The 26,440-nt window shown below is 35.5% G+C and overlaps 1 protein-coding gene across 18 annotated transcripts in view; it reads left to right on the top strand.

The window, feature by feature from the left end:
- The window catches only part of Huwe1 (HECT, UBA and WWE domain containing E3 ubiquitin protein ligase 1), a 143,829-nt gene that overhangs the window by 43,852 nt on the left and 73,537 nt on the right, over positions 1–26,440 (top strand). For all 18 annotated transcript variants that reach the window (XM_021719788.3, XM_078034767.1, XM_078034766.1 and 15 more), the window contains 14 exons: positions 563–715; positions 12,641–12,703; positions 14,617–14,694; positions 15,458–15,505; positions 15,587–15,655; positions 16,270–16,369; positions 17,675–17,775; positions 17,931–18,081; positions 18,225–18,352; positions 18,777–18,917; positions 19,126–19,231; positions 20,227–20,358; positions 20,874–20,975; positions 21,449–21,529. In XM_021719788.3, coding sequence (XP_021575463.2) covers positions 563–715; positions 12,641–12,703; positions 14,617–14,694; positions 15,458–15,505; positions 15,587–15,655; positions 16,270–16,369; positions 17,675–17,775; positions 17,931–18,081; positions 18,225–18,352; positions 18,777–18,917; positions 19,126–19,231; positions 20,227–20,358; positions 20,874–20,975; positions 21,449–21,529 — 1,453 coding nt within the window. The remainder of the gene's footprint in view (positions 1–562; positions 716–12,640; positions 12,704–14,616; positions 14,695–15,457; positions 15,506–15,586; positions 15,656–16,269; positions 16,370–17,674; positions 17,776–17,930; positions 18,082–18,224; positions 18,353–18,776; positions 18,918–19,125; positions 19,232–20,226; positions 20,359–20,873; positions 20,976–21,448; positions 21,530–26,440) is intronic.

The raw sequence follows: 26,440 nt of genomic DNA, 5'->3' as shown, positions 1-26,440 counted from the left end.
TATCTGACCAAATTCTTCAATATAATGATGAAATTTAATGTGTTTAAAAAGCAAAATAGTTACTCAGGTTACTTTTAAGCATACACTGTAACTTAATAGTCTTATTTTACATAATTGCCACCAGGTGTTGATATCTTTTGCTTCTATTTGAAGGACACTATGTTTTAATACTTGTCATAAATCTAGTAGGAGTATAGAATTATAATACTTTCAGTCCAGTTGGAAACTTAATGTTCTTGAATTCCACATGTGTATTATATCACATTTGTCTCTTTTATAATCTCTTCCTTCCTATGGGGACATCTGTGCAATTTTGAATTGCTATTTACAGATTTTACTTTTCTTGTACTTTCTGGCCAGCTGCTAAATTGTAAACTCCTTGTGGACAAGGTTGGATGATGTAGGTTCTCAAATATTTATAATTTGTATTGTGAGAAAACTTTTTGATTGCTTTATGAATGTTGACAATTAACATTACATTAGCATTTTAAGTTTGGCAGTTTAAGTTTTCAGGGTTGTGTGTGCCTGATTCCTTGAACTTTGCCCTGTTTTCTCCCTATAGCATTTGACAACTTTGTTGGCTTCTTCTGATATGCAAGTGGTGCTGGCAGTCCTTAACCTTCTATATGTATTTAGCAAAAGATCAAACTATATCACACGTCTTGGATCTGACAAGAGGACCCCACTGCTAACACGGTTGCAACATTTGGCAGAGGTGAGTTTGGGTGAAGAGTGGAAGAACACAAAAATTAGAACATATAGTCCTTTCAACAGGTGTTTCATGTAATATCAAAGTGGATCAGAATTCTCTGTGTTAACTTTCTTAGCTTAATTGATCAAATCTATCTGGGGCAATAGCTAAATCCCTCCCACCCCACCCCACCCCCCAAAGAGTGAGTGTTCTTAGTTATTAAGTAGTAATTTTGTGGAATACACTTGTAATACCAATGGCTCTGGAGACTGAGGCAGGAGGATTGCAAGTTTAAAGCCAGCCTCAGCAAAAATGAGGGGCTAAGCAACTCAGTGAGACTCTGTCTCTAAATCAGATACAAAGATAGTGCTAGGAATGTGGCTAAATGGTCAGGTGCCCCTGAGTGCAGTTCCTGACACCACCCCACCCCACCCCACTAAAAAGAAGTAATTTTGAAGGATTTTATGAATTTTTGCAGGCAAAGCAGAGATTCTGCAAATCTGGCTGCTTCAATTCTGGAAAAAACTTTTAGAATCCGATTCTACATAACAAAGTATAAATCAAGATCTGAATTTGAGTCTTAGCCCTGCTTATTACCTCTGATAACAGTTTTCTTATGGAAAGCTTAGTAGTATATCTATCCTCAGAGTTGTTTTAGAATAAATTTGTGGTAATTAGTGCTGTGGTTAGCACTTAGTTTATAATTGTAATCCTTGTAATTGAAGTCAAAAGCTTTTACAGGAATGTTCGATTCTTTCAAGCTATTTTCCAATATTCCTAGAGGCTTATTGATAATTCATACTTTGGGTTTGAGAAACAGCCATTGATAGTGTCTTCAAAGAAAAATGTAAAGGTTCATTTTTAAAAGGTAACTTAATGGTCACTTCACAATTGACAAAATTAACAAAACAATTTTGGGGCTATTTTTAGATGCTATGATGACTTAAATCATTTTTGTATGATTATGAATATAAATTGTATAGCAAAAATTCTAGGACATAGGAGAGAAAGTATAAACACCACACCAATCACCTATAATACACTCCAGATGGCCTCTTTTAAAATTTGAACATTTTTACTTAATTCACAAATAATGTATATATGGATGCACCATGTTTCCTTTTATATTTTTAAATTTTACTTAAGTTTTTAGTGGTGCTGGGAAATTGAACCCAGGGCTCCACACATGCTAGTTGAGCACTCTGTCACTGAGTTACACGCTTACCCCTATAATCAGTTTTCTTAACATAGTAAACATTTTCTCACATTATTAAAAGTGCAAGGCAGTTCAACATTTGGTCTCCAAGTAACAGAATAATCCATACCTCAACTGATGCCTCAGAATCATTTGATAAAATTCAGCACAACTCTGAGAAAGGAAAAGAAATTTTAAATTTATTTATTATTCGTTATTATTTCTTTCTTTATCTAAATTTGTATTAGAGGTTCTAACCAATAGAAGAGAAAAGAAATGAAGACTATGAGGCACTATATATAAAGGCATTATCCATCACAACTAAAAAATAATAATAAAAAAGATACTTTTAAAAAAGAAAGAAATGAAGACTGCTTAATAGAATTTCTTCTTTAGAGGTGTTGGGGTTGAGTCTTTTGGTTCCCTGGTGAGACAATATAAAATTATGTGAATTAATAGAAATATAATGAGATAGCCAAGAAAAAGATCAATACATAGAAACAATTAACTTCTCTGTGCATTACTAGTAATGACCAATAAAGAAATGATTGGTTAAAAATACCCAACTTAGCTGGGCACGGTGGTACAAAGATCACAATTCAAAGCCAGCCCCAGCAACTTAGTGAGACTCCAAGCAACTTAGTGAGACCCTGTGTCTAAATAAAACACAAAAAGTGCTGAGAATGTGGCTCAGTGGTTAAGCATGTCTGGATTCAATTTCTACTACCAAAAAAAAAAAAAATTCACAGTATGAAGTAGTATCTATGAAATAAGCTCTATTGGGTAAAACTTATGAACATAAGAAAAGATGATATGTGATCTATTGTTGGGGAAGGAATTTAGATCATTAAAGAATAAACCGAAAGGTAAAATTTTGAATATTATAATAAAAAATAAAGACTTCCTTTTCAGTGAAAAATGTCATCACTTAGTGCTACTTCTTGGGCACATAGACGGGAACGTAAATCAATACCTTCTACCTTCATTGAGAAAAATGTCACTTGTACTTAATAGTGTGCTTATTGATGTGGTTAAATAACATTCTGGTACAAACTCATTTTATCACGGACTGGTAATACTTTCAAACAATGGTTGAACACAGCTGTTCTGTGGACAAAATTAAGCAGTACTATCAAAGACCAAAGTCAGCAGACCCATGGTAGATTGAGAGATGTTTAACAGTGTTTAAAAACTGACACAGGACTATTAACATTGTATATCCGAGGAATTCCTCCAATTCAACAAGGATAAACGAAGGATATAGATAGGTGGTTCATATACCAGGAAATCCAGCATGTGAGTTCATGCCCAAACTCATTAATAGGGAAATAAAAATACAGCAAGATGCTTTGAAAGCATCAGATTTGAGAAAATTAGAAAACTTTATAATGGGCAGTGTTGACAGGTTTGTGAGCCTATAGGAACCCTTATGTATTTCTGATAGGAATGTAGACTGATACTTCTGGGTATATATCACAAATATGGTTTCTTATCATTCCATAAATGTGACATATGTCAGAATATTGTGTCATTGTTCGTGGTAGTGAGGAGTTGCAATCTATCCTAGGATCTGTCATAAGTAGATTAAATATGTAAAAAGTGGTACATGGTCATGGTAATATGTAGCAGTTAGAAGTAGCAAACCAAATACACATAGGAACCTCAGTAGCTTTTAAACAGTTCTTGGTAAACAAAAAAAGTGTTTATTGCTCCATACTGTTTCTGAAACTTAAAAATATGTGCACCTGAAGCAATATATAAGTTGAAAGTGTATATATACATAAAATATATAAGTTAAGTTTGCCAGTGGCAGGGAAAAGTAATCTGAATGATCAATAATGGGATAGATGGTTATATAAATAAGTAAAAGAAAATAAATCTAAGCAGCAATAGTTAATTTCTATTAGAGCAGTAGACCTTTGCTTTTTCTTAAGGTAATCTAAGTAGAGACGTACCATTTTTTTTTTGGCATGGAAAGATTGAATATAGTAAAATACCTCTGATGAAATCAGAATCAACAGGTGGTAGATTAATTATTTTAAAAATCTTGTTATAGCAGGAAATGTTTAAAAGTAATTGTTGTTTAGACTTTTTTAAAGTCTAAAGCACATGGCAGTTTCCAAGTAGGGCCAAAGACTTGACTTTGAGTAAGAAAGTCTGTTACCTCAAAAAAACTGATATAATAATCTAAAGACACTTGTAAATGAACCTGAATACAGAATCCTTTATTTTTTTTATATTTTTCCCCTGAATATTTCGTCCTTAATTTGACAGCTGTTTTTAAATTTAGTACCTTGTCTTTTAGTCTTTTTTTTTTTTTTCCTCTCCCAGTGCTTGGTATTTATCCCAGGCCCTGGGTCTTAATAAAATAATTCCCCTTAGTTTACATACCTTTCCCATTTAAATCATTGTTTTACAAAGTGGTAGAAATTATATAATTATAATACATAAAACAGACCTAACATGAATTGGGGGGGAGACATACCTCACTTGACACCCATACAGTTAGTTAATTGGTAGGAGCAAAAGAATGCCTGCCATCAGTGAATATGTTGAACAAACATCATGAAGAATGCACTTGATCTAACTGGCTAAGTGGAGATCTATTACATCAACCAGAAAGTATCTGAATCAGGTTCGTTTGCTGTTATAACAAAATGTAAAGCCACAGCAGTTTTAAAAGTTTGACACATGGTACAGAAATAGACAAACATTTTCAGAAGGAAATAACCTCATATTGCTTATGATGAAAATTGTAGGACAGTTGGATATTTGAGGGGAAAATGTGTTTAGATCCTTTCTTCTACCACATAAATCCTGGAAGCATTTACCTTTAAAAATACTAGTTACTTTTGAACATCTTTGATAAGGAAAGCTTTCCTAAGGAAGTCAAGAGAGGTAGAAACCATATTACAAATGCTGACAGATTTGATTTTGTGAAAATATAGGATTTCTTTATGATTAGATAATTAATACAATGAGGGAATAATATGTACACAGCTCCTACAAATCAATAAAATGGATGTAATTCAGAAAAATGTATGCAAAAGCATATAAACAGTTCACAGAAGAGATTCAGTATTTAAATTTAGTCAATAAAACATGAAAAGATCACACTAGGAATTATTGTAAAATACACAGTGAAGTGACGTTTAACCCTTAGACTGGGAGTAATATCTCATTGGCTGTGTTTGTGGGAAACAAGTATGGTCTGTTGGCATATGAATAACCTTTTGTAAGGTTTTGTGACAGCATCTTTCATTTTAAAATGTGTACATTTTATACAGCAGTTTCATCTTAAGGAAACTGTGTACAGATGTATTTAAATACGCACAAAAACATATGCTTAAAAGATTTCCATTGTAGCCTTGTTTAAAAACATTTTGAAATACTTATTTAAATTTATGTGGTGTAATCCCATGTATGACATAGAAAGATCTGACTGAAATGTTCTCTAAGCAAAAAAAAAAACTGCTAGTTGTCTAGACATATATATATATATGTCTAGACAACTAGCAGTTTTTTTTATATATATATATGTCTATATATAGAGAGAGAGACACAAAAGGAAGTACATTTGGGAAGAAGATAGTTTCACTTTTTATATTCTCAATATATTTTCTAGGTAGAATGTGTCTATTACATATTACTTTTACAGTTATGTATAAGTATTGGTGATGGCTCTGTGCAGATATATTTTAATGACTATTATGCTCCATCATACTTTCTTTTAATAAACCATTACCTGATTTCATACTATTAATATATACTCCTTAACACTCTGAGAGTAGGAATTATCCCCATTTTACAGATGAGGAGTGTGAGAATTCCCAAGGTGATGTGAATTCCTTATAAATCTCCACAATGAGGAATTGATGAAACTGATTTGAATCCGGATTTATTTGCTTACTCGGGCCATATCCTTTCCAAGGGCTACACCATATGTGATGTTTTTGAGATTTCAAAGTAAGCTTTACATTTAATAGAAGAGGACTCTACAGTTAATTTGTTCTTCACATAAGAGTCACAATATCATCCAAGGGAATTCAGCCTGCTTTTAGAAACTGATTATCACTATTTCATATCTTTGTTACATTGAATGTTCTGACAATTCAGAAAGTAAGGGTTAAGATGCAGAATGTACTTTTAAATGACACACATGAATATTAAAGTATGAATTTTTGTCAGTTTTAGTTTTTGTGGAAGGTAGTTCCATTTTGTTCCTTTGCATTTTGCAATACTTCAGCCTTTGACAGGTGCACTGCTTTTTGTTCTGGTTTGGGCTAACAGAGAGTATAGATCAAGGTTGGTTTTTAGTCCTGGACAATTTGGAATCTTGACATGTGTAGTATACTGTTGCCTTTGGTCTAATATATTTGTGTGTTTGATGCTTTGGTGTGCTAATATAGTAAAAAGAATCTTGCAGGTTTAAGAGAAGATAGTGTTATCCTATGGGTTTAGTAACAGTAGCTCCCATTCCTAGTACCCCTTATTAAATTTTTCTTTTTCTTTTCTTTTTTTTAGAAAAAGGAAAAAGTTGTATTCCTTTGCTAGTGAAGGAGCAGGATCAGGGGTATTTTTACAGAAGTGATTCAAAGACTATATTTCACATGTTTTTGTTCGAATTGAAATTCTTTTGTTATTTTGGGAGGTAGCCATTTTTGAAATCTCTGGTGCCTTCCCCAAAATCTAGATTACTTCATTCCTACAGTGGGTGTGTGCTCAAGGACAGATAATTGATAGGATGGGGAAGAAAGGTAATCCTGTTTCCCCTGAGATTAGGGAGAAACAGGGAGCAGGGAGAGAGGAAGAGAAACATGTCCATTTTAAAAATAAGTTACAGTGGCAGAACAGCAAGGGCTATATTCAAAGCATAAAAACACTGTTACATTTCTCCACCCCTCCTCATTAAAATTCAAAACCTTAATGTTTCTCTAAAATGTAGAATTTCCCGAGAAGTATATTTTGTGGGTGTGGGTTGCCTTTCCTATATCTTTGGATATATAATTCCAGTTTTATAACAGTGATATTAATAGAAATCTTGGTTTATGTCTTTTCATCTTCTATTCAGCCTCCTGAATATGAAATACTTTTTGTTATCCCTGCTTTGTGCAACAAATATGCATTCACTTGCATGTTGAGAAATCTACATTTACTTAATTCTATCAGTAAATCAAGTTAATATTGTTTTCTCTAACTATAAAATGGAAATCGTAGTATCTGTAATATTATCTTGGAAATCTCTAATATCTTGTATTACTCTGAATAGAACCATATAATAATCAACATTACCTAGATTCATCTTGTTGACAAAGTAAGTTTTTCTTCTAATAAAAATGTGTTCAGTATTTTAAAAATTTAGAAATACACAGAAGAATATTTATAATCATGCTGTATCACTTTGGTACATTTTCTTAGTCTTTATGTATATTTTATTAAATGACTCAGTTATATACACTTTTATATCCCGGTTCATTTACTAAATGTGTTAGCATCAGTGTTATTTCCATATAAACTTTGTGTAAGTTTGTAAGAATCCATTTTTTATATTTATTACAATGGTACTATTCCGTAAATTTAACAGTTGCCAACATTCATGAATCAAATTTGGGTTGGCCTTTTAAAGGATTTAATTAGAGTGGCTTGGTTCTTTTTTAGGTACCAAGGATCAAACCCAGGAGTATTTAACCACTGAGCCACATCCCTAGCCCATTTTAAAATATTTTATTTAGAGACAGGGTCTCACTAAGTTGCATTGGGTCTTGCTAAATTGCTGAGGCTGACTTTGAACTCTTCCTGCCTCAGCCTCCTGAGCCACTGGGATTACATTGCTTGCACTGTTGATGGATGATATTTTAACAGCTTGCTCACTGTCCAGGGGGCAATGTAGAGAGATCCTACCTCATCAAAGTAAAATTAGGGTCTACTACGTGAGTTCAGTGTTTAAAAACATGAATCTATAAAAGCATTGACAGAAATAAAGTATAACTGCATGCTTTTATGTTGTTCAGAATGGGGAAGATCTTTTCAGGAACAAGATTAATACCATGACAGAAGAAAACTTTTTTTCTGTTACAGTATGACCCTCTTCTGTGTGTGAATATTTTAAATACTGTCAAATGATGTCAACAGTGGTTATCTCAGGTTTCTTCATATTTCTCATTATTTGGGTAATTTCTAATATTTTTCTATTATGAATAATGCTGTAGTGAATACCTTTAATGCATGAATATTTAATAATATTTTACAATAGGTGTTTTCCATTAAGTTCTTAATGAATATTGGACCTGTACTTTAGACATTGTTGTCTCATTGAATTCTCAGAAGGATGCTTTAGGCATCATTTTCTCAGTTTTGAAGTAAAGGTCACAGAAATCAGTCACTTGTTCCTGGTGTTGAAGATGAGCATAGCTCCCTCTTTAATCATTCCTGGTTCACTGATTCCTCCTACTTATATGCATACTTAAAATGAAAGAGAAAGCAAGAGCAGACATCTTTTTTTTTTTCCTGCTCTGTCTAGCAAAAGATTTGTCTGTTTTTGTTAGATCATTTGAAAGAACCAATTTATGGTTTATTTTATATTCTTTCGTATTTATCTTTGCTCTGGTGTTTATAGTTTCCTTTTTTCTGCTTGTTTTTGGGTTTAATTAGTTCTTTTTCTACTTAGTTGAGTTTAAGTTACTGATTTGTTTCATTTTAATCCATTTATCCCATGATTTCAATTCTGTGCATATTTCACAAAATTGACACAAGTGCATTAAAATAGTTTAGAAATCATAATCTGGAGTGTATAATCCTTTGTATATATTCTCAGATGCTTTAATTGTTCACCCATTTTTTCAACAAGAAATATTGCAAGTGATATATATTTTAAAAAGTTATACATCACCCAGTACCTTTATTTTGTTTATTTTTTTTATGTGGTGCTGAGGATTGAACCCAGTGCCTCACACATGATAGGCAACCATTCTATCACTGAACCACAATTATAGCCTGCAAGTAATATTCTTAAATAAAGTTTTTAAATAGGTATCCTAGATGTGGAACAATGAGACTTAACAGGTCAATGAACATACTTTAATTTATGGCATATTGTGTTTTGTTTTCATTCATTTTAAGGAATTTTCTAATTTCCATGTTTTTTTTTCTTTGACCCATTGGTGGTTAAGAATGTACCTGTACATTTTTGTTACAGATTTCTGATTTTTTGTTTTCTTTGGAGAAGATATTTTGTGTGTTTCATTTGTTTTAAATTTGTTGAGGTTTTTTGTAGCCTAACATGGTCTATCTTTTAGAATGTTCCACGTGTCTTGAAGATAAAGTATATTCTATTGTTGGATGAAATATTCTTTATATGTCTGCTAGGTATAGTTAATTTAGTGTTTTTTAAGTCTTCTGTTACCTTGTTTGGATTTTGTCTAGTTACTTGTGCTTGCCCTGGAAATTACAGCAAGTGTTACTTGTTAATTCAAATTAATACCAATTTGCTTTTAATTGTAAATAAAGTATTAGCTGTTGCATTGCTCTGGTTCACTTCATCCATTTTATGTTGTTGTCTTCATCCAAATTATGTATTTGTATATTGTGTGCCCATCAATGCAGTTGCATGTTTATTGTTTTATGTAGTAATCTTTAAAAGCACATTTTTAAAAAAGGAGTTCTAAACTAAAAGTACATTAATACGAAGTTTTTCTATTTATCTATGTAGTTAGGTTCTCAGTTTCTTTGAGTGGATTCTTGTTCTGCTAGTACCCTTTCATTTCAGCTTGAAGGACTAGCATTTCTTCTAGGCAGGTCTGCTTGTAGTGGCTTCTCACAATTTTAGAAGGATAGTTGTGTAATATATAGAATTCTTGGTTGGTCATTTTTAAAGCCCTTTGAATATGTCATCCCACTGCATTCAGGCATTCATGGTTTCTGTAGGAAAACCAGTTGTTTGTTCTTACTAAAGATGCTTAATTTAATAATAAGTCACTTTTCCTTGCTGTTTTCAAGATACACTCTTTGTCCTTAGCCTTTGTCAGTTTCATTATAATGTACTGTTCTCTAGGTTTAAACTTCCTGGAGTTCATTGGACTACTTGGATTTGTAGATTCACATATATCTTTTGTTAGACTTGGGAAAATCTCAGCTATCATTTCTTTAAATGGCATCTCTGTCCCTTTCTCTTCTTTCCTCCTAGAAATACTGATGCATACGTCGGAACTTTTGTTAGTGTTCTACTAATCCATTAGATTTTTCCTATCTGTATACTTTTATCTGAAGTGATCTATTTTCATGTTCACTGTTTTTCTTCTGCCTGCCCGAATCTGCCACTGAATCTCCTTACAAATTTTTCATTTATGTCATATCAATTTCTCTCTCTTTATTGATATTCTTTGGTGAGACATCATTCTTGTCATTTTCTTTAGTTTGTGTGTGTGTGTGTGTCTGTGTAATGATTTCTTTATCTCCTTGAGCATATTTTAATGTAATTTGTTTTCTGTCTTTGTCTATTGTATCCAATGTCCATATTTTTTGAATGGTTTGTATTTGTTTTCTCTGTGTATAGGCCATTTCTCTTGTTTCTTTGCATGCCTTATAAATTTAAAATCATTAAGTCCAGTCATTGTGGTTCCAGATACTCCTCACCTTACATTGGGGTTATTGCCAATGATCCTACACAAAGTCAAAAAGTTGAAACATCATTGAGCATCTACAATTCCATAAAGTATGTGTTATGTATTGCCACTGAATTAAGCTATAGTAGCTTAGTGATCATGTAGTGATTTGCTTTAAATACCTAGAACCAAAAAATAAATTAAAATCTTCTGGTCTTTGTAGTGAGCTCTGTGTGATTGTTGGGCATGCTTTTGCCAGAAAAGCTTATAGCTCTTCGATAGCCTTACTTGCATAGAGCCTGTCAGTCAGTCACAGGTGGAAGTTCAGGGACTTTCTGGGGTCTTTGCCAAGAATGTGCTAGGCCTGTCATGAAACCTTTTAGGTTCCCAGTAATGTGTGAAACTTTCCAAAACCTTCATTCCACTAAGAATCTCATACTTCAGCCTTTCTTCCCAAGCCTTTTCAGTTTGTTGTTTGCTTGAACTGTATGTCTTAATGTTTTCAGCAAGTTCCTTCCCTTTTCCCCACCTGTAAGAGAGTTCCATATTAGGCTAAATAATGGCAAGCCCTTTGAGCTTCTTCTTCGGGAGTATACCAGACCAGCCAAAATGACCACAATTATTTGAGAGTTTCATTTTGCTTACTACAGGAATATGTCCTTTTCTCTAAGGCTGCTGTGAGCTGGGGTGTGTGGGTTAATTATCATAAAGCTCTCATACTGAGATTCAGCTGTTTTTGTTTTATTTAATAAGGCATTTCCTGGTTGCCCTAAACTTGATGAGTTTCCAGAGTTGTGATAAAGTTGATGGCAAAAGTTTTTGCCAATATATTCACTAGTTTTGTAAAGGGATGGATGGTTCCTTGGGAGTCCCCTGCTCTGCCATTTTCACTGTCATCACTCCCCAGAACAGTCTATTGTTAACCAGCTGGGAGACAGGAATTTCCCTGTGTTTAGACAGGCTTTCTAACCAGGGTTTCCACTAGAGAAGAAAGCCCTAATGTTGTAATGTGTCCATTGTAGGTAACAGAATGTCTTCTGTGCTTGAAAGTGGTACTAGTGGTATACCATCCTTTGGATAATTAATGAGATAGTCATCATTTTTCTGTTTATTCTTTGTTTCATATATGATACCTGAAGCAAGAAAGGCTACCATAGTATGAAAAAGCTTATTTCTCAGTGGATAAGCAGATTGTTTGGACCCCTATCCCCCAGGTTTAGAATAGCATTGTATAATGGAGACCTCTATGAATGGCAGCTTCAGTACTTAACACCATTTATTTTAAAGATTTCATTGAGAAGTGATAATATGGTAATAGCATTTCATAATGAGGACACATTTAGATGTAGAGAGGATATACACCATATTAGGATGCAGTGATATCCCAGGTGATTGACCCACACTGGGTTCAAATGAACATATTAAAGACATGGATTTAAGGAGCAATTTTGCTTAAACCATGGCAGACATGAGTTACCTACAGAAGTAAAGGAAGCATGGAAGTGATTTACTTATATTTTTGTAGTTATGATGACTGGAAAATATTTAGGCTTAAAATACAATAATGAATATAATGCTAAAATGATATTTCAAATGCCATTGAAGATGTAGTCTGGTTAGATTATATGGCTGGATTTTGGATTTGGAAGAAATTGAGCCATTCTCCTTAGGGTCTTGTTGGTGAGCTTTTAGACTTTGGTGACAAAGTACAACAATAAACAAGGCAGAATCTTCTGCCAATTCAGCTCACTTCAAAAAGAGAGGTCCTAGAAATTGAGTGATTTCACTCTGATGAGGAAGGTGATCAAGGCAGTGCATAAATGTAGGCATGTTGGGATATTACTGAACTGTCAGCAGGCATGGGTGCAGGCATGTGGAATGCAATGGCTCGCTGTTGCTGCTTGCATTCTTACCAGGAGCAGCCTCATAGAACTATGAAATTGATCTCACTGAAGGAATCTCCTTTAGATAGACCATCTTGCTTTGAATTCTAAGTTCTTGCTTTTATATTGTTCCCTCTTTGTGTTTGACCTTTCACATTTGATGTCTTCTCAATAGAATGCTGCAAACAACTACGTACTCTTAAATATTTTGTACATATAAGAACATAAGACCATATGCATTGTCTTTACACTGTCTTTTTCCTTTTCAAAGAGCTGGGGTGGAAAAGAGAATGGATTTGGACTTGCAGAATGTTGCAGAGACTTGCATATGATGGTAAGTAACCTTCTAGGATGTGGGTGTCTTGGCAGGTCTGTGGTCTTTCTACACCTTACTCTACTTAATATCAGGACTTAAGGAACCTGCAATCAGTTGAGATATAGCAGACCAGGAAGGAGTCTAATAATGCTTGGACTCTCAGTGTGCTGATAGTAGATAAAGAATCTCAGATACAGCTCTGTATGCCCATACCTATTTCTTGAGTGGGAAGTTTCATTTGTTGAATTAGTTTGAAAATGATTTTTAAAACACTGAAAGTTCAGTTGCTTGAATTGTCACACTGGAACTATCAGAACTCTGGGCAGTATTTAGGAAGGGCTATTTGGAAAGCAATTCTACTTTTAGGATTATTGAGAATTTAATACTGTCCTTTATGCGTTCACGTTTACCCGTCTATCTTTCACCCATGCTCAGGTTGTGCGTGCAGGGAATCCTCCCCTCTGTTTAGACATGTTATTGTGGACTCACCCAGTTGGATTTTCGATAACAGTTCTGTGTCTAGGGTATATTGACAGCTGTCATGTTTTTTGTTTTTAATTTTTATAGCTGTTGATACACCTTTATTTTGTTCGTTTATTTATATGCAGTCCTGAGAATTGAACCCAGTGTCGCACATGCTAGGCAAGTGCTCTACCATTGAGCCACAACCCCAGCTCAACAGTTGTCATATTTTACAGAAATGAATGTGAGCAAATGAAGCAAATTATTATACCAAGCCTCCCCAACTTCCAGGATAAGGGTTCCTTTTCTGGTCACAGAAACCCACAAATTAGAGCAGATTAGTTTCCCACATTATCTGGTATACTTTCTTTAGTATTTTGTGAATGGATATTAGTAATACAGGAGATGAATGTTGTCTGAGTTTGGAATTTTAATTTTGAGAAGATAATTTTTGTAGAGGATTAATTCTGAATCTCCTTATGCATATTTGAAATTATTCTTTGCCACTTAGGCAAAACACTGGTATACTATAGTAGGCTTGCACGATGTGTGTTACCCGTTTTAATTTTAGCTTATGTTGGGAAATTATACACCCTGTGTTGGAGATGTAGCTCAGTTGGTAAAGCACATGCCTAACATCTTTGGGACCCTGGGTTCTACCCCATCACTGCAAGAGGGGAAAAAAAGAGGAATTGTACATCCTTTTATTTATTTAGATTTGACATGTCATGAAATTTTGAAAAGCATAATGTGTATTTTCAGTGAATGTAATGCATGACATGTTTAAAAATTCAGAGTATAAAGGGGTATGCAAGTGGTTACCTCATCTTCAGAGGCAACTATTCTTAGTGGTTTCTTTCAAGGAGACACCTTAATGGGCATGCTATTTTGATACCAATTTTGTTAGTCATGTTGTTTTTCTAGAATTAAAGAGGATGTATTGTCATGGTTTCTTTGTATGTACCTTTGCAGAAAAATACATATCGTGAGATGTGTAGAATAGTACAGAAAGAATAATTAGTATTATGAAGAAATACTTCAAATAAGTTATTTAGAGAAGGTTTCCGTGTTATTTTGCATTCATTAGATGATGTTGGTATTTCTTTCTCCACCCTTTCTTGGATTCTTACTCATTATTGCTTGGTGGATTTGCTCTTCTGCCTGTGCCACCCTGGAGAGTAACTGCAATATAAATTGATCTCCTGAAAGAAAGGGCTACTGGTAATTTACAAATAAAATATATGGGTGATTTTTGGAGCTTTGGGCTCCAGACTCCTGATTCTGTTTTGGACAAGTCTCATTTGAGCCCTGGTATAAGACAAGGAGTTAAAGGCACTGTAGGTGCTAAATATGCTGCTCATTCTTCTGCCAAAATGAGTTGGACACATGGCTAGAGTTTGAGGGAGAGTTGGGAGTCTTATATCAGTTGAAGCTCAATATCTTATTCTTTGATGTTCTTTTATGCACAGAAATACCCACCCAGTGCAACTACACTACACTTTGAATTTTATGCAGACCCTGGGGCCGAGGTCAAAATCGAGAAAAGGGTGAGTCTCATTCAGACTTGTTCTGATACAGTCTGCAATCTACCGTAATTCGGTTTGACTTTTCTAGATCATCTCCTTTTTAAATAAGAAAATGTGTTGAGTTGCATTGTTGACCTCCCAATCTAAGTATATCTAGCAGCTTCTTTAGGAGTAAGTAATTACTTATAGAGCTCTACTCTGATAGAATTGGGTCTTAACTTACATAATGGCTATAATTTATTTGGTCGTAATTCATATGACCAAAAGATAGGACTCCTGTATAGGATATTGCTGTGTCTTGTGTTTTTCTTACAGCCCCAATAGAGAGTTCAGGTTTCTCTACTTAAGCCAATCCGCAAGAAGTCTCTATTATGTTACACGTAGGATTCTCTTCTACCTATAATATTTAATAAATAGTCTTTCTACATTAATGTTGCCTTGTAAACAATTAAAGTGTGTTTCATGGGTACAATCTTTGCTGTGAATACTAAAGCTGTGGAGATTAAGTCAGTTGAGGATTAATAAGGAACAAAAAGAATATGAAATGTGCCTGGATTTTGGCATTGTTCTTTAATATATTGGTTTCGAAGAAGCTTTCTTGTTAATATCCTATATGTAAAGTGGGTGTTTTGGAGGACTTGAAAGTTACCTTGAGTTTTTAAGAATGTTCAGTTAGTTTTCAACCCAGAGTGTCCTCTCTTATTTTGAATGGCTCATGAAACATGGTGGAGAGAACTAGAGTGCTTAGCGACTCCTGACAGCTCTCTTATCTTTTTAATTTCAGACAACTAGCAACACACTACATTACATTCACATAGAGCAACTTGACAAGGTAAGAAGGATCTTCAGTAGCTAGTTGTTTAATGTTTGACTGACTTCTTATTTCTAACTTTATTTTTTTTTCCTAATGCAGATTTCAGAAAGCCCTTCTGAAATCATGGAGTCCCTTACCAAAATGTACAGCATTCCTAAGGATAAGCAGGTATATGTCCAAAAAATGTCCATGTGTTAGTTGGCCAAATAGACTAATAGACCATGTGCTAGGGGTTATGCATAGTAGAAAGCCTGTCATCTTTTGAGTCAGACCATAGTTAATTAGGTTCTCTGAGCTTTTAGGTTCCTCATCTTTTATAAGACCAACATTTAATAATTTATTGGTAGTTAGAAGAGTTTGAGGAAAATGTAAACTAACTCATTATGCATATCAAAATAGTGGTACATTTCTCAACATTTTGTATTAATGAGAAAATGTTAATTGTGTTAATTTTTTTCTGCTCATTTTGGCAGTGGTCAAATACTTGTGCTGAATTTCCCCTGTTTATCACCTATAGATTTAGTGATGGTTCTTGGCTTACCTTGAGGTGTTAGACTTTTGTGAATCCCAGTTTTGTCATTCCCATTTTTGTTTGTTTGTTTTTAGTTTTTTGTTTTGTTTTGTTCTTTTATTAAGCTCAAATTGGATAGTGTAAATTCAGCTTGGTACTTTAGCAAAATAGCAACAGTAACCATGTTACCAACCACACCATTAGGAAAGAGACCAGAAAGAATGTTCACCTTTTCCAGTGATTTCCTAATACAGGCCTTCTCTCTGTATAGATGCTGTTATTTACACACATACGGCTGGCCCATGGCTTTTCTAATCACAGGAAGCGATTACAAGCTGTTCAGGCCAGACTGCATGCGATATCTATATTAGGTAAGAGAAAAACACTATAATTAACTGATCCTAATTGAGCAGTTTGAACTTGGTTTCCCTTGAACTTCATCTCTCTTTTTTGCAATGAGGCTTAATTGTAGTTTCCTAGGTGGCAGCTTTAATTGAAAAATCACCAGCATTCCCAGGGTTCACAGTAGTCATTCATCATTGTTGAACTTCTAGTACAACTTCTAGTTGTACTAGAAGAAGATAGGATATGATATGAACTTTATTGACGTGCCACATGGGTGTTGTCTTTTTTTTTTAATAATGTATAAATGCATAGTCATTTCCCACTGGTCCCTACTCTTCTTGATGCTATTTCATCTTCCTATCTCCCATCCTCATAGTGGTACAATTTTAAAGTAATTGAGAAATTATTCATTAAATAATTAATACTGTATACCTAACTGCTTTTATGGTGGGGGTACTAGGATGGAAAACATGGCATTTGGAATCAGTCCTGGACTTTTACCCTGATTTTGCAGATTATTAGCCATATGTTTATTCCTCTCAGCCTCAGTTTTATTTGTATATTTGTATATAGGCTGGTCTGAGGTTTAAATGAAAACCTGGAAAACAACCTCATGCAGGCAAGGCATGTAGAAAAAGACAGCTGCAGTTATTACCTACCTTCATTATGTTTTTACTTGTTGTTCTTCTAAACTATGAGTTTCTTTGCATAAAATTCCTTCTCTCATACTTTTAGTCATACCCAGCATAACTTCTGGCATATTAATGGGTGCTCAGGAAATGTTTGTTGAAAACTAAATAATGAATTCTAATAAATCATTTGTTTTAACTTTAGGGGATTGTGTTCAGTATTACCTTGCTGTGGAATTGATTGAAAGTGGATTACATGCATTCTCAAGTTTTACTATAGTATCACATATATTCATAACTTACTCTGCAATAGTCCATTCTCTTTTTTATAACATACATTAGTGTTTTCAGTAAAAACAGAAGCATATTAAAAGGCTAAATGGAAGTCTGTGTTCAAGGCATAGTGGAGTTATATCAAATTATGATGTTATGAAAAATTAACCCCTCTTTTCCCTACTTCCATCCCCAAATGTCATTGTTCAAGATCACTGATACTTTTTAATTGGGGGATCTATGGATAGGGTAGATATGTAGAGCTTATCTCACCATAGTTGATACAGTTCTCTTGAATTCAGTGATTCTGTCCTCCATTGATGTTTGTTGAAAGAGAATTCTTTCCCAGAACCTTGCCAGAAGATTTTTTGTTAAGCAGTGGCTTAACCCTGCCTTGTTGCTTAAAAGTGTTTGTTTCTCCCTTTGCAGTGTATTCCAATGCCTTGCAGGAATCAGCAAACAGTATCTTGTATAATGGGTTGATAGAGGAATTGGTAGATGTCCTTCAGATAACAGATAAGCAGCTTATGGTAAGTATTAATAATCTCTTACATATAAACAATTTGCCTTTTTGTTTTTCCCTGGGGATTTGAGCTTGGGATATTATTGTACTTTATTTCAGGACATTATGTATTTTATTTATAACCTTTTTGACACATCCTCTGTTTACTTTGTACTCTTATAGGAGATCAAAGCTGCTTCTTTACGAACATTAACATCAATTGTACATTTGGAAAGAACACCCAAACTCAGCAGTATTATTGACTGTACTGGAACTGCCTCCTACCATGGATTTTTACCTGTACTTGTGCGGAACTGTATCCAGGCCATGATTGGTATGTTTTGATGGTGATTACCCTAAGCAAGAAAAGGATCCTGCCCTTTGATTGGGGGGGGGGGGGGCTTGGTTTAACATTCTGCCAGCTTCGACCAAATTGTGAGCTTATTCTTTGTCTCCCTCTCTCAAACTCCCTTGCAGATCCTTCCATGGATCCATACCCTCACCAGTTTGCCACTGCTCTCTTCTCTTTTTTATACCATCTGGCTAGCTACGATGCTGGTGGTGAAGCCTTGGTCTCCTGTGGAATGATGGAAGCCTTACTAAAGGTACTCTTCTTTTTAAAAATTCATTTGTGAGGAAATCTACTAAGAGTATAGAATTGTACATTTTGAGTGTTTCACACTGAGATCAGATAAGACATTGCCACGTTAGCATCATGTTAGGAAATACCCTGATGAGAATGTATTTTAAGGTACTTTGTAAATTGTGCTGCAATAGTAGTAGCCTTTAGTATGTGCTGAGCACTGGGCACCAACTTTTTTCTCCCTATATTATTTAATTCTGTTAATTAATTGGTGTTCACATTACTTCAAGCAGGTTGAGTTCCTGAAGAAATGGGGCTATCATTGGCAAGAACAAAAAGTAGAACACATGCCTTCCCCCAATACCTCCTAAGTGCATGTTTATAAAGAATGCAGTTTTTACTGCTTTGTTAATTTTTTTTTTTGCTTCTTTATTTCTCCCTGGTAGGTTATAAAGTTTCTTGGTGATGAACAGGACCAGATAACATTTGTCACAAGAGCCGTCAGAGTGGTTGACCTCATCACTAACCTGGACATGGCAGCTTTTCAGTCCCATAGTGGACTTTCTATCTTCATTTATAGACTTGAGGTACTGTTATCCAAGGAACACTCTGCATAGGGTTTGTGTACTGTGAGAACTGAGCCTAGAAATTATGCTAATCACTTAAAAGAACCATCTTATCTCTTTCTTGTTTAGAAACCAATTCTGTAACCTGCCTGTGGTGTTCTTCATTATTGTTTTTTCTAATTCTTGAAAAAGAAAAAAACAGAATTTTCTTATTTTTCCTTGGTTGTAGCATGAAGTAGATTTATGCCGAAAAGAATGTCCATTTGTGATCAAGCCAAAGATCCAGAGACCCAGTACAGCCCAAGAAGGAGAAGAAATGGAAACTGATATGGATGGTAATTAACTTATTAAGTCCACATTTTTGTAAAAAATGATTATCTCATTGAAATCATTTTGTTCAGGTGTGTAAAGTACAAATGAAACTAGCTACAAGTTTGGTGTTCTTTTCATGCCAAGGTCAATGCTTGGCACCAGAATCACGAGGCACTCACAGCTTTGTAGGTTCAAACAGCAATTCTTTATTCCTGCTCTCACACCACCTCCACACAGGTCCAGGGGCAAACACGTTCTCCCGTCTCCGCACAATTCACCTACTCCACGAGGCTATCTCCAAATCCCATTTTAATCTCACGAGAACTCAACGGGAACAAGCAGCAGGAACACCCTAATCCCAGCAATAATCTTCAATCTCCAACTTCCCTAAAACCCATTATCTTAAACTGGCAACGCCTTAAACTCAAGGAGCCGGTTACTTCCTCAAACCTGATCAGCTCTAAACCCGGATCTGCCTAGGTCCTTGAGCAAGGTCACCTCATTAAAGCATGCATGCAATGTCCCATCAAATGTCCTCTAAGCAGCATGGGGTACGCTTGGCAAGGAAATTTCGATGCGTCATTCCTACTTGGTAATGGCCCTCAGCATTTTCAGTTATTTATCTTTCCATGTTTGCTTTTTTAATCACGGGAAGATGAGATCATAAATATACTCTTCAATTTGCATTCTTCATTCAGTGTAGCATAGAGTTCCTTTCATATCAGTATATTGAATATTAATGTCCCAGTGGCTTTTATTTTAATTACCTTCTTTCAAAACCTCTACTTATTATCTACTACCTACAAGTAGTATAAGAAATTGCATGTTTTACCTGTCACTTCCCTCTAACTCAATTTGGTGAGAAATATTGAAGAACTTCTTTTGCATGATTGATTTTAATTTGTATGTTTTGAATAAATTGTGATGTTAAACACCTTTCTATTTGTGTATAACTTTTTTCACAAACTTTTTTCGTTTGGGGGTTCAATATCCTAATTCTTCTTAACTTGTTCTTCAGTTGCAGATGTGACTATGGAAAGCAGTCCAGGCTCTTCCATATCTATGGAGCACCGGCTGGAAATTGAATTAAGGGCATCAAGTTCCAACAGCAGTACTAGCATCTCTGGTCCTGGCCCTGGCCCCCGTCCTGGTGCGTAGGCAGTTAGATACATAGTCTTTCAGTGACTGATTTGTTGAACAAGTCAAGAAGAAAGCTTTAGAGGGAGCTTATTAAGTGGTACATTGAGGAGTTAGCTTCCTAAGATTGTGCATGTTACTTCACCTTCTGGTGTTCCATTTTATTATAATAACGTGTCTTATATAGCATTTTACAGTTTTCTAACAGTTCACACATTGATTATCAAATGAACTGTGTTGGAGGGCAGATAATATCCAAAATAGTAACTGTGTAAGGCTCAAAATTGAATATTTTACTTGGTAATTTTTCCTTTTTACTTAAGACTTCTAATTTTATACTGCTCCTATGCCATCCTTGGTGATTAACTTTTCCATTTTCACTATATTCTTCCCAAAATGTGATGACTTCACTTCTATTACCTGCTACTTTGGCTGTGGTAGATATAGGTTTCTTAGAACTTGTGTTATGTGCCTGCTCATAATGGTTTAATAATTCAGCATAATTCTCTTGCCTTTTTCCCTCATCAGGAGTCCAGTGTATTCCACAAAGAGCAGCACTTCTCAAATCCATGTTGAATTTCCTCAAGAAGGCCATTCAAGACCCTGCTTTCTCAGATGGCATACGGCATGGTATTTGATTCTAGATGCTTTTTTCAAAGGATGTTTGTCTCTTACAAAAGATTGTGGTTTTTTTTTTTCTACTCTTCTTACACCTGCTCTAAATGGCAAGTTTAGGAAAAGGTCATATTATTTTGAAGCTTTTAGTTGTTTCGTATCACTTTTCTTAGATCTGAGAGTTATTTTCATAATGATTAACATACACACCAACACCCCCCTTTTTCCCCCTCTTTTTCTAGCTTTGCACTTTCATTCCACTACCCATCTCTCACATTCTCTGTCTTTGTTCTCTTCTTGACCCAGTGTTAGAAAGTTTATTGCATGGATGATGAAAAAAATAATAGCTTGAAAAGACAAGTAGAGAACATTAGGTCAGAATCAAAACGAACTCTGTTTACCACAGTTTAACACATTTCTCAATTATCTCTAGTCCTATGGTACTCTCAGACTAATCGTATACTCTTTAATGTTAACTTTTTTCTTAGTGATGGATGGTTCTCTGCCTACCTCCCTAAAACACATCATCAGCAATGCAGAATACTATGGCCCATCACTCTTCCTCCTTGGTAAGTGGAATTGAGAGTTGGTTTTACTGAGCTGGGATAACATGACAGAACTCTTTCTGTTTCATATATACTTACAGGCAATCACTTGTAATAAAAAGCATTACTGTACATTTGGCTTATGTTATGCTGTATTTGTACTTTAGTGTGCCATACAAAAAGAAAACATGGCTCTATTTAATTATTAATTCCTAACATTAGTGTGGGAAATCCAAATGGAATAGTTATAGTCTCATAATTGAATTTCAGACTCTCAAACTGTGATAGAGAAAATTTTTTCACACTATAGAAAATGCAATTTTAGAGTTTATGGATACTTCCTAGTTATTTGCCAAAAAAAAAGTCTTTGACATTGACATTCCTGTTAAAATCTGACTTTTTAAAATAACATATTTATTGAGCATTTTAAATATTTGGGATGTTGTGCTAGAATTCTAGAATTCTCCTTAAAAATCTAATGGGGAGCTGTGGTTGTGGCTCAGTGGTAGAGCACTTGCCTAGCATGTATGAGGCACTGGGTTTGATTCTTAGCACCACATTAAAAAATTAAGGTACTAAAAATGAAAAAGTCTGCAGGTATGGCTGTCTCAATGGTTAAATTCCCCTGGGATCGATCCCTGGTACTAAAAAAAATTAAAAATAAATAAAATTATATTTTTAAAACATCTAATGATATTTAGGGAAAATATGGAAATACTGAAAGTCTCCTTATACTATAGTTGTGGGTTGCTTGAGGAAGTTTTCTTATATTGTAGCATCTCCACCTGGACATGGAACTTCTCCAAGGTTAGGTTCGATGGCAAAACTCAGCACTAGTCCTTTGTTATGATTTTTATTTTTTAAATTTTTGTACATAGGTGGGGAAATTCAAGGTCAGGGGCAGGGATGGTGGCAGGGTTTAGGAGAATGTCCAGAACTGAGAGAAAGTAAGTGCCTGGGTAATGGTCGTTTTTGCTTTTGTTTCTTCGTTTAATGGAAAGTTTAAGAGGCGGTAAGATGATACTTGTGCTTCTTAGGTGTGAATGTGGAGCATGTGAGTCCTATCAGGATAATGAAGGAGGAAATTGAAACTTAGAGCACCAAGTCCAATATATTATTGAAGGTCCACATTTCCTCCTCTGTGGTCTTCTTAATTTATCTCTTGACATTTGAATTACTACAGCAACCCTCCTGTAAATAATACTTGGACCAAATTTACAAAGACAACTCAAAGTAATGAGGCTAGTAGATGTTGTTTTATTTTTTTCTTTTTTTATTATTAGTTGTTCGAAACATTACAAAGCTCTTGACATATCATATTTCATACATTTGATTCAAGCGGATTATGAACTCCCATTTTTACCCTGTATACAGATTGCAGAATCATATGGGTTACACATCCACTTTTTTACATACTGCCATACTAGTGTATGTTGTATTCTGCTGCCCCTCCCCTCCCCTCCCCTCCCCTCCCCTCCCCTCCCCTCCCCTCTTCTCTCTCTAGTAGATGTTGTTTTAGCTCTATAAATGATAGTAAAAAGCCCTTCACTTAGGTAGGAAGAGATGGCCAGGAAGAGAAATAAAAGGGTATCTGTGAATCTCTTGGAATATTTTAATAATCAGCTGTTTTGGTTTGTTGTCTTACTTACTGAACGTTTTGACCATCTTTTCTTGGTTATTATATGAGGAAGTCCCTTTAAGGTACATGTTCCAGCTTGAAATGCCAGTGGGTGATTTGTTGCCAGTGTGGGTTTTTTTGTTGTTGTTGATTTTCCTAGTCTTGTGCATGCTAGACAAGTGCTTTACCACTGAACTGCATCCCCCCCCCCATTGCCAGTCTGTTTTCTCAATTGTCATAGTAAATCTATTGTTTTGTCATATATTGAGGGCTTCTAAGGCCTGTACTTTGTGGTTTATACAATGTACCAGAAGTTGTGACATTGTCTGAGTGACCTCTATGAGTTGAGTGTGTGTTACAGAATTTGATTGTGAGCCCATTACTGCAAAGGTAGAGATGAGGGGCTTTACATATAGTTCAGTTGGTAGAGTGCTTTCCCGCATGCACAAGGCCATGCTTCAATCCCCAGCATCACGATAAATAAATAAGTAAATAAGTAGAGATTAGTCCCAGTGTTATAGGTAAAAAGATGGCCAAGTGCCCCTTTTGTGGCAAGAAATGATGAAACAGCTGTACTTTCTAGTTGGATCTAATGTGTTCTTTGTACTAAATGGCTATAGACACAGGTTAGGTTGTATAAGCTAGAAGGAAAGAATATTCTTATGAGTAGCATGTGTGACAGTATTGATTAGGAATTGTGACACAGAATTGGTAGCTCAATACAGGTGGGAAGGTCTAGTTTTTAGCGAGTGAATTTATATTAGGATAGACATTCAAGGATAAAATTGTCTCAATAGGGGGACATCATTGTTTTATGTTGTCAATTGGTGGGAGAGTATAGGAAGGTCCTGGAATTTAGGAATAGGAAATTAATGGTTAAGTTCAGTGTCCTGGTATGATAATTTTGTGTTGAAACCCAGCCAGTAAAAATTTTTACTCCTTCTCCTTAATGCCCAATCCCTGGCTCTTCTACACTACCTACCTTTATCCCCTTTACTGTTTTCTCTTTAACCTCCCCAACTGCCTTTTGCTTGCCTCCTAATCTTACCCCTTGAATCGACTGTTTAGGTCTTCTTATGCTATTTCTAGCCTAATTCATGCCACTTGCCATCGTGGTTTTTATACATCTCTTAACCTGAGAGATTGACAAGTTGTTGTAAATATTAAAGACTTCAAGGGGGTAATAGTTCATTGTATTAAGTGCTTGCCTTGGCTAGGGTACCTTTTAACATTAATGGAGGTCTAAGGCTCAGATGACATTCTTTGATAGTATTACATAGATAATGTTTGTCAGGTTAAGGAATGTAGATGTGTGTAGTGATTATAGAATTGTGGGGAGAGTCAATTGTGAAATTTGGAGCTGATGACTGGAGTTATGATATGTGATGTGGGACAGTTTAGGAGCAGTTAACATTGTGGGGTGGGTCAGCATGGAGGCTGGCCCTATAGTTGTACTGAAATCATCTAGAATGCTTTGGTATGATATGTTGATAGGAGTCCTGGGCTAGGCCCAAAACCTTGGTGCAGATTTTTATACTTTTGAGAAACTATTACAAAAGTAGCCAAAGATGAATACTCCTTTGGCTGTAGAGTTATGGAGTAATTTCTCTTACCCAACTGGGATCACAACATGGTCAAAAAGCAGCCAAACGAGAATCCCAGACCTAGGCCATGAGGCATAGACTGGTGAACCAGAGCCAAAATATTCCACAAGCGATATTTTTAGGCCTGTGGTATATAGATTTTAGAATGCTAGAGGTGCTGTGTCTCATGGGTATTAGCAGGTCTTGCCATTCCAGCTTCTCTCGTGTCTTCCCATTCAAAATCTGTGTAATAAACTGGATCCAGAACCAGCATCAAAAATATTTTGAAATGTTGGTGCAGGAAAGTAATTTAAGTTCTTCCTTTCCTCTTTGGAAGAAGCAATTTTTGATACCAGGCAGGTATCAAGACCTACATTTCTTGAGAAGTAGAAAGCTCCTGTTATCAACCTTTACAATTAACATGTTAGGAAAGACGGTCAGAGACATATCTCATGGCATAAAAAATAGTCTTAGTAGGGTGAGGGCCCTAATTTTCATTGGGACTGGTTTTATTATCCAGTCTCAGTCCAAGCACTAGTACATCATGGATTGAAACACAAGCAAAAGAAGGGAGAGGTGTCATTAAAGTGAATGTGAGAGTTCACAGTAACTAAGGCAGTGGACAATGGAGGAACCCATTTAGGAGACCATTATCCATTTTGCAAATTTAAAGGGTGTCTGTCCTTGATTGGACCGTATGTCTCTGTTAGGCTTGCTGTCTGTGGACAGATTTTAAGGGCCATGCACAGACTTAATGAACAGGAAAGTGTGTACCCTGATCAGAGTTATTGGGATCAGGAAGTCCAACTGGCATGAACCTTTGTTGAAGTCTAATTGTGAGGGCATACATAGTGATTTGTGCCAGGGTATTGGGGCAATGGCTTCATTAAATTGTTTTGCAAAAGAGAGAGATGTTTACTCATCGGCACATTCCTGTTGGCAATTCTCTCAGTGGCAGGATGGCACAATATCACATTAGGAGGTTAAAGGTTGGATAGGGTCAATGGTATGGGGATGCCATTGTCATTTAGTCCAGAATTTAAGAGCTCAGGATATGATGGCCAGAGATCTCCATGGACCCATTGAGCCAAGAGTCAGGATAGATATTATGTGTTTATCTGAAAAATGTGAGCAATTGTCCAGCTATGACATTAAAATGAGTTTCCTCTGTGGGAGCCTTGATGTGAGCTGAGACATGGGAGACTTACTGGAATGTGTGAAGTATGAGAAGCAATATATTCCTAGCGTGGAAGGCACTAAAGGAAATGATCCTGAATTTGACAACTATTCTGAGCTCACTGACCTACAGTCTGGTTATAGATCTGCTTGTAGTAAACAGCAGTTTTCTACAAGAACTTCAGTTCTCTCACTTGTGATTGGTGTCATTGCCATATGTAAAATAAACAGACTTTGTTTTTATACTGAATTTCCTATACAATAAAGGTACATCCCTCTGCTTTTGTGTCTATCCCAGATACCTGAAACCCTCCTGAACCCCCAAGTCACCAAGGCTCCTATGAAGACAGAAGCATAAAACTGAATCCCCATTCATTTAGTTTGGGCCTTAGGCTATAATTTACCTTGTCTATTCTTCACATTTTAAGATTTTTCAAGGGACTGGGGATGTGGCTCAAGGGGTAGCGCGCTCGCCTGGCATGCGTGCGGCCCCGGGTTGGATCCTCAGCACCACATACAAAGATGTTATGTCTGCCGAAAACTAAAAAATAAATATTA

This window comes from Ictidomys tridecemlineatus, chromosome X (assembly GCF_052094955.1).
Source record: "Ictidomys tridecemlineatus isolate mIctTri1 chromosome X, mIctTri1.hap1, whole genome shotgun sequence".
In the NCBI taxonomy this organism is placed as follows: domain Eukaryota; kingdom Metazoa; phylum Chordata; class Mammalia; order Rodentia; family Sciuridae; genus Ictidomys; species Ictidomys tridecemlineatus.
The sequence above is the reverse complement of the archived record's forward strand: the minus strand, read 5'-3'. Positions and strand labels throughout refer to the sequence as shown.